Here is a 15,328-nt window from a genome sequence, read left to right on the forward strand (position 1 = left end):
CAACTATGGGGAACAGCAAGTAACTCCAACATTGAAATACTCCAACGCTTTCAATCGAAAACGCTAAGATCCCTAATTGACGCACCTTGGTATGTAACCAATGAAACAATACACCGCGACCTCAAGATACCCACCGTCAAAGAGGAAATAGCAAAATATAGCGACAGATATAGCAAAAGAATCAACAAACACCGAAACCCCCTAATCACTGGACTACTCGATACGACGGACCAGATTCGCAGGCTGAAGAGGCACTACCCGCTAGACCTAAACGTTAGATTCATTTAATTATCCAAATTAAGCATATGCACTTACTTATATTACTTATAAATTATACCTATCTATAATAAGTATTAACTTATTGTAAATAAACAGCCATGTCACTGCGCCACGCCAGAAAAATTACTGAAAATTCTCAACGCGAGAATTGATTGTAATCTCAACAAATAAATAAAAAAAAAAAAAATACAATAACACATTTCATTTTAAATTAAAACGAGAATAAATACTATTGTGTATAAATTTAATAGAACGACACACGTGATTTGTAGTCAACACTGTGACAGTTTGTGCAATTACCTTTTAATCGAGTGGAAACGAGAGCATTTTCAAATTTCTATTAACCAACGGTATTATCAATCAATTTTAACAATGATTGAAGGTTGCAAAATTAAATATAAAATGATTTATTAATAGCATACGTAGTGTTAAATTTGCAAACAAGCAGCGTATCTTTTAAGAATAATAAAGACACCAGAAAATAAAGATAATATTCTAATTACATTGCAAATTAATGAATAATTTAAGAAATGTATTTTTGTTATATTAATGTATCACAGATTCTAGGTAAAGTATTAATTTAATTTACTTATTATTTAGGAGATTGTATTTGAAATATAATTACAATTTGTAAGGTGTAATCAGCACACCTTTAAGCTAGTAGATATTTGGTAGCAGTTCTCAAGTCTTTGTGCAATATAGCACAATTGAGTTTAACCGAGTTTAATCCCTTTGACCAGCCAGCTTCCAATTTCATTTATGGCATAATCTCCTGACAATTTCATGCCCTTCAGAAGAAACACAATATCCTATTATCGTTTTGTGATCGTTGAATATGATCCGTTTTCTGTTGTTTTTAGATTCAAGTGACGAAAACTTATGAAATGATATTTTAAGTTTAAACTGATCAATTAATTTAATTAATTGATTTATTGTAGCAACAATGGTAAATTGTTTAAATAGAGAAAGAAATTTACAACGAAAAATGTATGAATGTAATATTTGAAATCTAAAATGATAAATTATTGTGCGAAAATAATAAAACTCGCAATGTCAGCACATGGTCTCATTAGAACGTGTTTAACGAGCGTAGCGTAAGCGTGAAAATGAAAACGTTGAGGCTCTCGTGGTGTAAAAAGGCTAAATTCCTCATAAAAATACAAGAAATGAGAGGGAACGTTCGCCCTTGAACACATAAAACCAAAAAAAAAAAAAAAAAAAAAAAATAGAAAAGGAAAAAAACCACAAATTTTAGTGAAGCTATTTTACTGAAACTTATATCATTTTAACAGCTATATATAAAACGTTGAATTATTTCCTTTCGCGCAGAGCAATTTTACTTCAAATTTCTAGCTTCAGAATGATAATTACGTATTTGTAATTATCAACAAGCTTTAAAAATATGGAATATTCAGCCAGATGAAATATAGGTAAAGTATTTAGAAGAAAAAAGATTGAAATGTTTTATGTAAAACGATTAAATTAAGTGGTTGAGTTTGAAAATTTGACTCGGTTTAATAATTCAATGGAAAAAATATTCGCCCTATGAAAAAAAATTCATGTTCCTGTCGATATATCGGCGAGGTGCTCCTCTACTTTCGACTGCTCTGCAATTCAAATGCAATACTCGAATATACATGGCGAAAGAAATGGAAATTGAGGAATTTAAGGGAACCAATTACTCTCGCGTCGACGTAACTTCAAAATGTTTCACGTGTCGGTGTTTGCGAAATGAAGTTCGTCGTTATCCGATTAACACGCTTGCAGATGCGTTCTTTTTGTTGCAAAGTAAATGGACAAATTGTGAACAAATAATGTTTACAATTACATCAAAATTAATGTCCTAAACTTTACCAAGAATTATTAAAAATCCCTGCGTATTGCTTACGTAATGTTGATATTGAGTAGTACCATACATAACCTCAACATTATGATACTTACAAACATCGCTAAACAAGTAGTGCGAACGATGTCGAGTAAGTATTCACTATGTAAAAAGTATTTATAGATAAAAAGTATGGGAAATATATAACCGAATGTATTTAACTTTTCCAACATTTTAGCATTTCGCTTGGCGTTGGTACAACTTGAAGTAAATGAAGTAAAACGCAAAAATGTAGAGCGGGCAGTTTCCTACATTTCTAGCGCAAAAGAGCGCAATGCTGATATTATAGCTCTTCCTGAATGCTTTAATTCACCATATGGAATACGTAATAATTTGTTTTTTTTTTTCAATAATTTACCATGTGTGTAACAACTATATAGAAAAAAGTAAAAGTAGACAAATTACCTTACCGTTTATACTTCCATAAAGATTGTGAATTGAGTCGAGAATATAGGATTTCCCCATTTTCATGATTATCGTGATTTTTGTATAAATATATTTTTTAAGATACTAATAATTAGGTACTTATAAATTGGTATTATCAATTATTTTGCATTTATAATTCCGCCTCTAGTATAAGTGTTAATTGAAAACTAACTTTATGTTTCAAAAAGTACTAGCAAAGTCGTAGAGTAACAAGCCACTGATGCTAACACAAATAGCATTGTCGTAATTAAATATTTCTAAATATTCATTTTTCATTTTGAACCTGTAGAAACAATTTATTATATATACTGTTAGCTAAGTAATTGCATATTTAATTAAGTCGAGATATAAAACTTAGTTATTTTAATAATTTAAAAAATAAAAAACTGACAAAAATTTCAATTTAATTTATGGTTGGAACAAAAGACAGTTATTTTTCATTAATTGAAATATTGCAATGCAGAGTACTTTCGAAAATACGCCGAGAGTATTCCTGATGGTGAAACGAGCGTTGCTTTATCGAATGCAGCTAAAGAAAACAACATCTATGTAGTTGGTGGTACGATGCCTGAAATAGAGGGCGATAAATTGTACAATACCTGTACTATTTGGGGTCCCGATGGAACTTTGATAGCAAAACACCGAAAGGTAAGTAATATATTCCTTTATGGCTTTGAATTTGAAAATATTGGGGTGAAGAAAGTGACTCTATCTAGGAATAATTTAGGAATATACATATGTACATACGTATACTATAACCAATTCTATAATTTACGGTTTATAAAATACGTTATGATACGGAAAACGCCCATTTTTGTTGTAATGTGTAATATAAATTTTTCACATACGAAAATACTTATTTTTTCTCCTTTTTAAACATTATTAAATGATAAGATTTTTTAATAAAAGAAAGTGATAAAAACGCTGTCAGTTATTAAATAAAAAATAATTAAAGTTTAGGAGTTGGTAACTTTGATATTAAATTACAAAAGTTGCAGCAATAGAATTAGCGACTACATTTTTATGTTATTAGGTACATCTATTCGACATCGACATTCCTAATAAGATTACTTTTCGAGAGAGTGATTCACTCAGTCCTGGTAACTCCCTAACGACGTTCGATGTGAAGGGCTGCAAAATAGGTATTGGCATATGCTATGATATTAGATTCGAGGAAATGGCACGCATTTATCGGAACAAAGGTACAGTAACTTAATCGATCAATACTTAACTAGCAAAAAATTAAATATCTGTATAAAAAGAAGCTTAATTTAAAAAACCAGTATATTTGCTGAAAATGAAACAAATAAAAGAATTAAAAGCACAATAAGAGGACTGTCCTCGCATATTCAGAAATGATGGAATGTGAACCGTGCAACTACGAAGTTAATTGGTATTCGGTGGCTTCATATTTCCTGCTTCTCTGGGTTAGGTTGCCAAATGCTGATATATCCAGCGGCATTCAATATGACCACTGGACCACTGCACTGGTCATTACTTCAGCGTTCCAGAGCGAATGATAATCAATTATACGTTGCTTGCATATCACCGGCTCGTGTTCCTTCAGCAAGTTACGTCGCATGGGGGCATACACAGTTGACCAATCCCTGGGGAGAGATTCTTTACGATTTGGAAACTCAAGAGAATATGGCAGTCACCGATATCGGTAATTTACAGCTTAAAATTAAAAGCGAGAGATCCATGATGTAATTAATTTTTAGTCTCGCTAATTTATCGATTTAGCCATCTTCCTCTGTATTTGTTGAATTTATTAGTAAGCATTACTTATTACTTCGTATGTTTCTTTTTTCTAACAGATCTAAAAGTTGTTGAGGAAGTAAGGGCTCAGATACCTACATTTTCTCAGAGACGTACAGATTTGTACGACACTGTCTGTAAGAAGGAGTAACTCTACACTAAAACAGAAAATGTTTTTTTATAATATTTCTACTACAATATCCTTTTTTTGCGAATTATTACTAATTTCTTATCATTTGTACTAAATGAATGACTCAATTAAGAAAACCAAAACGTTATAAATAATAATCTATATATCTTGTGTATCAACATGTAATTGGATATTATAATAATATAGGAATGCTATAATAATATAGGATAATAATATAGGAGAATAGAATAATAATATATAATAATAATATGCTTTTAAACACCTTTAATATCGATCACATAAATTGTTATAATTCACAATGATTACGCATACATAAAAGACCCCTTGATAGTAAAATTTACGATCAAAAGGCAATTACGTATCGTTTAACAACATTTAATTTATAACACCTTTTAAACATTTAGACAGATTAACACATAACACTTCTTATATATAAACATCAATTCGAAGTTATCAGCTTGGAGAAATTGGTCGATTAATACCTGTAGATTGTCTGTCTCGATGAAAGACTTAAAGAGAGCAAAAACATGATAATGCCGCTAATATAATATTCCTTCTTTCTTGTACCTGTCTGCCTCTCAGGTCGTTTTACTAATTACAATAAGTAATTTCGTCTTCTTTGCGCTCTCTTTTAACGCATTCGAGACCGAAAGAAATTCATATCAGTCAGTAGGCAAGGGTATAGTATACATATTTTATATATAACTTATGTAGTAATGTATATATCATGTTAATTTCATATTTTTTTCAATATAGAATTATTATATATATATATATATGACTGTACATAATACATTATAGAATAACATAGTATATAATTTTATATTTTAAAAATATGAGGCATACTATTTAAGATTGTCATCGATTTAAAATCAAAGTATGAAAAGGATACCCTGGAGAGAGTAAAACACAGAATCATTCTAACTAAACATTCAGATCGTACCGACACCTAGGTATCGTTTTACAATTAAATCTCGGTCTCGAATGGATTAAAATGAAATACATACTTGCAGCTTCAACATCTTCAATATCGAGGAGATTCAAACTTTACAAATAAAAGCGGCCTGTTCCCCTTTCCACGACAGACTCTCATACCATATCCGCTCTTATCCAGGCTTTTACTTGAAACCAGCAATGCGTTCATTTACAATTTAAATTTACCCGGACCATCCACTGAATCGTCAGCCCTTTATAAATATATAATGAACCCAGAACATGTGCCTGTGCCCCTGGTATCGATGTTCGGCTTGTGATGTTCGTACCGGAACCTTCGCACAATTTCAATTTGTCACGCGTGAACATCGATTCTTCCAAGGGTCACAGCTTTATGCGGCTAAATCCTTTAGAACGATTAAAATGATACTAATGATATGGTATTTTTTACAAAGATTTAACATATCCATAAAATAGGAAGTTTCGTGCTCTCCTATTTTATATTAATTATAAATTAATAAGTTTTATATGTGTTATTTATAGATCTAATAAATTTTGTATTGGTTTACAGCAGGTGCTCCGGGTATAAACAGACGACAAACGAACAAATAGAAATTCAAACTATTGTCGTTGTTTAACTCGCATGGGACTATAAGCTCGAATTGGACTTAAACGTTACGATCGTCGAGAATAATTACTATATGTACCCTGTACGACGGGCAGAGAATCTTAAGTTATTAACGGCAATTCCTTTGTGCATAATTCAGGTTTATTAACAACCTGTAATGGATAATCATCGATGAACTCTTTTTGAATAAAGTTCACATTTATAAAGCAAACACTATAAAATACGACAGGACAATTGTAATCGATAAATAACATTTTATTAGGATATTATAAGAAGCTAAGATATCGAGGTACATTAAAATTGAGTCCGCTGCAACCCTCATGACATTTAAAATGCTACGCGTATATTGAGTAAAGTTGTTATATTAAATATAATCATATTAAATACAAGCTCGTCCGCTGGATTCCCAAATTATTTGGTTAAATACTTTGAATACGAGAATACCGAGTGTTAACAGTAGTAAATCCTCTATATGGTATGTTTACTTTGCTATCTTGAATAGGTAAATAACATTTCACTTTAACGCATTTAACCAATATTAACATTTAACATTTAACATTTAACCAATATTATACGCATATGCACATAATGTTACTGTTACATATAATGATATATACGTAGATATACACGTTAATTAAATCCTCTATATGGTATTTTTATATCAGTATCGTAAACATTGTAAACCGGAAATCTTTTATTACACACGTACATATACAGTCAATATTATTGTTACATATAGTGATACATACGTTGATCCACACATTAATTAAATCCTCTATATAGTATTTTTACTTTGCTATCTTGAATAGATAAATAATCTCGAATATAGACATACAGGTACACTTACGTTGATATACACCTTTGTACAAGGTGTCAAAAAATTTTTTATCACAGCGTTTTTTTAAGACGATTTTATAGCTTCGAAATTGATCTTGACACGATTTTCAATGTCAAATTATTTTTCTATTGCATCATGTGATACTCATTAGGAGGAACGAAACTTCTGTTTTCTTAGAAAAAATGTTTGAAATTTCATTAATTCCTAGATTGATTTTATTTATACTTTAAGGTCAGATATGACATCAAATAATGTCAATACTAATATCTAGTTATTTGTCAATTTACAGCATCTGAAAAACAAGACATCTTCGAGACAGCGTGGGTTTTCTTTCCAACTTTCTTAACTTTCAACAATAAAATTTTCGTCAAACGATACAATCTATCCAACAAAGTTCTTGTAGACAGCCAATCTCGTAAGAACATAGATCTTCTTCAAGTATTATTCTTCACAATGCTTCGTGTGGAATTTCTACTTGACGAGTTATTATTAAACGATTAAAAGCTTATTATTATACGATAATGTAATATCGTAGAATAGCTTTGATTGGAGATCGGCTGAAATTAGAAAACACCGTGTACGCCGTCTTTTTGTGGTTTGTTTACATCCAAGAGCGCCTAGTAACAGTGACGCGAGAAAAGATAAGCAGCGTCAAAACAGAAGTACGGTTTCATATTTCAAGGAGTGGCAATCGAGAGGCCAGAGTATGTGAGCCGAAAAGTGTGTGTGTGTGTGTGTGTGAGTGTGTGTGTGTGTGTGTGTGTGTGTGTGTGTGTGTGAGTGTGTGTGTGTGTGCGTGTGTGTGCGTGCAGGACCGAGCAGGAATGCATTGGCGAGGTTCAGAGTTGATCGAGACGTCGAAGCATAGAGTCGTTAGAATTGAGTTGCGAGTGTTGTCGAGTGTTAGAGTTGCTAGTGAGAGAGAGAGAGAGAGAGAGAGAGAGAGAGAGAGAGTTACCAAATAGTTGTCAAGTTATTTGATGTAAATACGAGCGTTGCATTTAGTTTTCCTGTTAATCAAACATCGTTTCTCTGTCTGTATTTTCTGTCTGTAATATCTGTATTTTCAATCCATTATTAATAAATTATAATTAATCGGACAAAATTACACCTTTAATATATTCCGATATTACAATAACTTACTTTTTTCTACGTCAATGGACACGAAAGACGTTGAGTGAGGAATTAGAACAAGTGTGGATCGTTGGAAACCACTATGCTGCGGTCTACCATTCGTTTTACCCTATATATACCACGGAACAAAGGATAATTTTCACCGGCTTGGCTATGGCTACTGGTGTGGATCCAAGTATTCGGGCCATACTAGACGCTATGCAGAAGCAGAACGAAATCAAGTTAAGAAAACTGTTAAAGGAGACTATTAAAGCAGCGACTAGTCGGAGTTATCAGGGTAGTTTAGTTTCTAATAATTTGAACAAAAGCTTGGAGAAAACAGACGTTACTGTAGGAAATGAAGAAATGGTTTTGAAAGAATTTTCAAAAGAATTGCAGTCTAATGTAGAAAATTCTTATGAAAAGAAAGTATCAATTGACACCGCTTCACAGGATTATATTTTCATTAAAACAGACTTAATGTTTGATGTCAATAGCTCAACAGAATACCAGAAAGAGTCTGTGAAACGAAGGAAAGAAGATATTGCAGTATTGTATAATGATTTGTCACCATCTTCGTCACAAGATACTCAAAATTTACAAGAACGGTTCGACAAAAAAAGTAAAAGTTTAGGAGAAGCAGAAAAAGATCATAACAAGAAGGATAATATTTCAATGAGAAATATTTTGGACGGCGATACAAATAAAGAAAACCAAATTGAAACGAAGGAATTAGAAGCAGTTAGTAAATCAACTGCTGAAAATGATACAAAATCAATAGACAACGTTGAACAAAATATATCATTAGAATCCATACAAAAAGCAAGAGATAATGCTTACAATAATGAACATTTGCTTATAGAAGAAGACCAAATGATGACAGCGAAAAATGCGTGTGACACTACAGAATAAAAAACTTCAGCAGATCTTATGTCGAGAAATTTAGATGCTAATACACAAGAGAAGTCTTTAGAGAATAAAGATGACAAGAATCCATCTCCATCTATGTTAGATAGTAGTAAACGGAGCAGTCGTTATAATGTTGCTGCAAAGCCTGCTACTTCGCCAAAATTTGAAGAAATTGTTTATAATCAAACCAGACAATCAAACACAAATAAAATTTTGCGAAGCGCTTTAAAGACGAAATTAATCGAAGACAAGTCTGAAATAATTAATAAACAAAAGGCATCGGAAAATGTAGAAAATAAATTTGCCAAAGAAGAAAAAAGAGGTGTTAAACAAAAATCAATTTCAGATAGTGAAAACGAAACAACTGATAAGTTCGTCAACGAAGGCAAGTTCTTTTAACGAACACAGCTAGTGATAGCGATAGGTATAAATCTGTAGAAAATGATAATGCAGTAACGGGTGTAATAGCAACTGATGAAGCGAAACATAGAGGCAGACCTAGGAGATCGGATAAAGTCGAAGTTAAAGAAGATGAAAATACAAGTGTAAATTCCGACCAATTGCGGGGAGACGTAACCGCGAGGAGAGACGTCAACGGGGGTCGTACGATTATATCAATCGACACCACGAATTGATCGATCCCCTGATTTCCGTTGAGATAATAGGGGTGATTGAGTTTGTATAACACTGTGATTCACTGAATTATAAATTATATATTTCCAACACTTTACAGATTACACTGACGTAGAGAAATAAATAGTTAACAACTTGTCGCACGAAGATGTGATAGATATGTACGCTAGAGCAGGGCTCTTATAATGGAGATTAATGTATTAATGTACTTAGCACTATAATATATTTAGGAGAGAAGATGTATGTTCGACAACACCGAGAACCGACAAAAGATTTTCGTAAAGTATGCGACTCTCGCGCTATGTGTAGACTGCCGCGTTAGGCGTTAGTTTTTAGACTGACTGTCGCTCTTTTTCTAATACAGAAGAAAAGTTCGGTGTGGGTATGCCCCTGTGCCTAAAGAACGCGGATTCGTTGTCCCCACTTTCGTTAGGAAAAGTGAGGGTAACGAACCGCGGTGTCGATTGGTCATGACCTGCACTACTGCTCGAAGGGATGAGTAGGAAGTCTCCTACCATCGTGGTGGATAGATGACTGTGTGCGTGAGGAAAACATAGCTTGTTTTATTAGAGGGCTATTCGGATTTTCCTAATGGGTGCATACCCGCTTTCTCCGTGTTTTAAGTACGTCTAATAAACCCAAGGACCTCTCTAAAAACCGACTGTGTTTCGAGAATATTTTTAAGCTTTAGAAATTCTTCAAGACAAACGGATTGAAGACACATGGCGAAACACTACAGGGAAGTGAAAGTTATGGTGGGTCCTTAGGTTTATTGAGGGTCGAAGTGACGTTACGCAGGCTGGTTGTTGTCCGGTGGTGCGAGCTGGCGCGGGCTGGCGTGCAGATGTTTTAGGCGGCGTAACACCAAGGAAGATCCTAGAAAATGAGAAGGGTGGATTAGAAGAACGAAGAAAACTCGAAGAAGATACAGAAGAAGAAACTACAGAGACAGAAGTCAATTCAAAAGGTATATTAAATAATAAGTGCGATTTACTTGATACCGAACTTATAATACTTATAAATTATACCTATCTATAATAAGTATTAACTTATTGTAAATAAACAGCCATGTCACTGCGCCACGCCAGAAAAATTACTGAAAATTCCCAACGCGAGAATTGATTGTAATTTCAACAAATAAATAAAAAAAAAAAAAAAAAAACTTGATACCGAAAGAGCTATTGAAATTAATGATACGGTTCAAGATATTAAATTTACTGAAGGTAGAAGCCGAACTCAAAATGATATGGAAGATGTAGTAGAAGATTCACAAGAATTATCTAATAAAAGTAAGTTATCAGAAATAAGGATTGCACTTAACAAAATTGAATATACAAAAACTATTTTACGGAATAAAAAGAATTCATTAGAAAGAGAAAGAGGAGTAAGGGAAAAGAAGAAAATGTACAGACAGAAATTATTTCAAAAAATATATCAGATGATAAATGTGATTTGCTTTAGAAAAAAAAAAAAAAAAAAAAAAAAATATTATCCACAAACTACATTAGGAATTTATCTATTTTAGTGAGGAGAAAGAGAAAGGATAGAGGAGTTGATCAATAGACTGTGGATTTTGAAGCGTTTATGAAAAACTTACAATTTTAATAAAATATTCAATGTAAAGTCTTTGTTATAATATTCAGATAGATAGATGAAAAAAAAACTGAATTTGCATAATTACTCATGGCTTATTGATCAATCATGCGACTCGTTCAGAGGTAACTCGAGTTGTAAAGGCGACAATTTATTAAAAATGGTATATCTGACGTACGATGCATTTGTTCGTGTAAAACTATTTAAATAAGTATAAAAATCACGCGAAAAAAAAATCTACTGAAAATAATGTTGAACTAGTTAATAATAATAAATCATATAGTGAAACACAAACCTTAAATCAAGATTTTAAGTTCAAGAAAAAAAAAAAAAAGAAAAAAAAAGAAGAAAGAAGTTGATAAAATGACAGCAACATGTAGCAGCAGGCGAGAGAAAATAGGCCAAATTTCTAAAAGAAGAAACGATGCTCAAGAACTCGGAATTTCTCGAGTGGATATGCTAAACAACGAATTTAATGAACAGTTGAAAGAACGTGAAACAGCAATAGAAGACTTACATCAAATGTTAAAGCATCAATCGGAAATTCATAAAGTTACCTTAAATGAAGCAAGTTTGAAAATAGGAGAACTGCAGAGTGCAGTGTATCAATGTGCACTAAAAATGCAAGCAACGTGACGATTACTTTTAGAACACCACAAGCACCACGAAAACACAATCAAGACCAAACAAGATCAAGTTCAAAAGTGAAGTTACGTGAGCTTATTACTGCTAACGACCAAAAATTGAATTACGATCCCGAGCATCAACTCGCTGATCTTCAAGTAGAATGTTCCGACAAAGACAGGACGACACAAGAGTTCGAGAAACACATAGAGGACATGAAGGAGGAAGTGCAAAAATTAGAATTGCAACTCGACGAGTTACAAAAAAAAGAAAAACACACACGCACGTAAAAAGAGTTCAATCTTTTGGAATACAAATTGAAGAACTAACAATAAAATTAGAAGAAATAACACAGAAGAAATAAGTCACAAATATGAAATTGCCTGATGGCTGATGTTGATCGTTGACGTTTATAGCGAAAGAATTCCGTCAACGGCGCCATCTGGATCCTTGTTGAAAAATTAAACAAGCCGCAATAGCACCATTACGCTCATCACCCAGAGTAGCGTTTGTCGCTGAGTCGAGGAGCTGGAGGATTTCTTATACTCAAGGACATAAATTTTACCACTTCCGGTAACGTTCTTCAGGTGATCGAGGCATTCGAAATCACAACATTCTTTTCCAAGGCGAAATTTTCTGCATGGCTGTAGTAAAAAGAAATCGATCAATTGTACAGATCAATCGTCACTCGACTGCTCGAGAATTCAGGTCATCCAGAGAATAGAATAGAGAAAAATGTAGAAAATGTGGAAAAATGTAGTGCGATCATCACGGTGGGAGGAAATAGGGGGATAGGGACCAAATGAATGAACGAGATGTTAAGGACAACTGACGATAAGTTCTTCTTTTGTCGAGAATTGCATGTTTGTGAATGGTTTGTGGGTGATTAGGTGGAGAGAATTGAAGAGTTTGGAGGTGACTGGAAGAGTGTTTTGGGCAAGGTAGATTGCAGAATGGTTGCGGTAGCATTGTGTTAATTATGGGTTTGTACATGTAATCTTTGTATGTATCACTACATACAACCTAACGTATATTTTTAATAATACATCAGAGTTTTAGTTATTTCATAGCTATGAATTTTATACTCTATAATCTTGACGTTTTATTTCACAGAAGCGTTTGAATATCCATAAAAATTAAATGAACCAATGTATTCATTATCTTATAGAGAAGATATATTATTTTTAATTATGTTCCAATTATTTATCATGATCCTGATTTCCTTATTCTGAAAATTTGAAAGGAAGTTTTGTAGTTTGATACTTTCAGCGACAAAGGGTCAATATTGCTTTAGTATATTTCGTCACATATACATGTATATCTATATATCCACCGAAAATGCGCTCTTGTAGACAAACGCTCGATTCGCGTCATAGCTTTTAAAGCTCGTCGCATCTCAATCCGTTGGAAAAAGTTTTTCCTGTAGCATATTTTATTTTTACGAACCAACAAGGTCTTTGTTTATTTCCTTCTTTTTTTTGCTCCAATTCCCCCATTGTTTTTTCAAGGATAGTATTTCAGAGCCATTAGTCAAGTTCATTGTAACAATAAACGTACGTTTCGGAAACATTTTGTGCTGTGAAACAGAATACACTAAAGTTTGAAGGTCACATCGATTTTCGAAAGTTTATAAATGGAGGTGTATGACAGTATCACCAGCTGTTGCTGTCCCCAAGCGCCAAAATACGTTCTGACTACTATTTTATGTATCTCACAGAAGTATGTCTTCATTCATCATCTCCCATGCCATCCACCAACGTGTTCTTAACATGTTATCTCCTAGTAAAATATTGATGTTGAGTCAGATATCCAACTGAATAATCTTTTCGGTGTCTACTATAAGACATTTAAAACCAAGGCTCGTACACACGTGTGCTTATACGTCAGATGTAATACTTAACACGAAACCTGCTTATATTAATATTAAATTTATGCATAGTAGGATGTTCGACCTTTGTAAAAATGAAATTATAATACATTTCATACAGTTTCACCGTGGAAAAGTGAATCTTTCTAGCATGTCCACGCAAATGCAGGGGAGGGGAGGACTGTGCATGCACCAAACAACTTTACGTTCGTAATTTTTCACACAAATGTACAACTGTAGGGAAAAAATTATCTCTGATTTTTCGGATGTTAGGAATCGACAATATCGCATAACGGAATGCCGTGTTCTACGTATTCTATTTTTGTTACGACGAAGTTGTGGTACAAACGAAGTCCACATAAGAATAGTACAACAAAATCGGTTGAGGTTAGGTTATCGTGCAGATATCGCGGCTTTTGCATTGGAAATCACGCAACTGCCAGTCTCGTCGTTCCTTGTAAACGAAAGAAAGGTATTGTAATCGGTCGGAATTAACATAAAACTCGTCGCATGCGACCATATGGCCTGAATGTTGAATAAACGAGAGTAGAGCGCGAGCTATGTGATTCTAACCGTTTAGGCGGAAACTAATGATTGTAACCAGAGCCGAGATATATGCCAATATTACTTTGCTCGACAAAGCGTATAAGATGAGGAGAGAATCGCGATAAGGTAGAACAAGAGACAGATATTCTCTACGTAAAGCAAGTCTGTCAACTAGATTGAAATCCTACAGCTATAACTACAGTGAATCCATATTCTGGCGAATTGTCTTTTCACAAATGAAGCTTCTGAAGAACGGAATTGATACAATAACTACTGTTCATTCATAACTACTGTTGTAAGAATCTATATATTTGTCTATCTATATCTATATATATATCGATCTATATATATTTGTCAGAATGTCATTTTATCAAAAAACCCATCCTCTGTAATCATAGTTTAACGAAGCATAATTAATAGAAGAGGTAGAGCGTTAAGTGGAGATGATTTAATCACAGTTAAGTAGATAAATCTCTATATTAGTCTCTTTAATTAAAATGTCCTACGTTTTATTTGCGTCATTTTTTTCCTTCATCCAATTTAAAATGTTTAAATAACAATAGCCTATACAATATAATTTTATGTAAAAAAATTGATTATACCATGTTTATTACAGATATTTAACATTTTTGTGTACATACAAAATTTAAATTATACCTCGCTTGAGAACAAAAATTCTATTTATTTTCCTAACATGTACTAATAATTATTGATCAAACTAGAAAAAGCTGGAGGAGATTACTTAGGAAGATTACTTAGCATCTTATATTCCTGGCAAGGCTCGAACGTTTTATCTTCCTTTAGATTTTCCTAAGTTTCCATTTCTCTGACTTGCTATTTTAGTTAGCTTAGTATACGTGCTATACATAGGTATGTATAGTGTCATGATCGCGACAGTCGTGAGTTACCCACGCTTTATCCTCCGTAAACTATTTATAAGAGAAGAACAAATTACATGTTAGAACTTTCATTCAATTTACCAATACAAATAATTTTAAACAAGAAAAAAGACCTAATGCAGTGGTTTCAACTTAAACATATCCAACAGTTATTTACGAATAAATAGTATAAATCTTTTAGCAACATGAAATTCGCGATATTTATTCAAATATTTATATTTACAGTGCGCCATCGGCAAAGAAAAC

The 15,328-nt window shown here is 33.0% G+C and overlaps 1 protein-coding gene across 3 annotated transcripts; it reads left to right on the top strand.

Annotated features, from left to right (window-relative positions):
* Positions 1 to 1,122: 1,122 nt before the first annotated feature.
* On the top strand, positions 1,123 to 7,862 carry LOC126876648 (omega-amidase NIT2-like). 3 transcript variants are annotated; one of them, XM_050639549.1, is made up of 6 exons: positions 1,123 to 2,255; positions 2,343 to 2,489; positions 3,054 to 3,238; positions 3,624 to 3,792; positions 4,023 to 4,256; positions 7,188 to 7,862. In XM_050639549.1, exons 1-6 carry the CDS (start codon positions 2,171 to 2,173, stop codon positions 7,397 to 7,399), a joined length of 1,032 nt encoding a protein of 343 aa, XP_050495506.1. In that variant the 5' UTR covers positions 1,123 to 2,170; the 3' UTR covers positions 7,400 to 7,862. The 3 variants fall into 3 exon arrangements, with proteins under 3 accessions (XP_050495506.1, XP_050495508.1, XP_050495507.1); XM_050639551.1 differs by lacking the exon at positions 7,188 to 7,862 and adding an exon at positions 6,004 to 6,781; XM_050639550.1 differs by lacking the exon at positions 7,188 to 7,862 and adding an exon at positions 4,408 to 4,767.
* The last annotated feature ends 7,466 nt before the right edge of the window (positions 7,863 to 15,328 follow it).

The sequence above is a fragment of the Bombus huntii genome, unplaced genomic scaffold (assembly GCF_024542735.1).
Source record: "Bombus huntii isolate Logan2020A unplaced genomic scaffold, iyBomHunt1.1 ctg00000089.1, whole genome shotgun sequence".
In the NCBI taxonomy this organism is placed as follows: Eukaryota; Metazoa; Arthropoda; class Insecta; order Hymenoptera; family Apidae; genus Bombus; species Bombus huntii.

Coding starts and splice junctions, on each gene's coding strand:
- LOC126876648 (XM_050639549.1), top strand. CDS start 2,171: ATGTTGATATTGAGTAGTACCATACATAACCTCAACATTATGATACTT. Junction 3,239..3,623: donor TGATAGCAAAACACCGAAAG/GTAAGTAATATA, acceptor TTATGTTATTAG/GTACATCTATTCGACATCGA. Junction 3,793..4,022: donor ACGCATTTATCGGAACAAAG/GTACAGTAACTT, acceptor TCTCTGGGTTAG/GTTGCCAAATGCTGATATAT.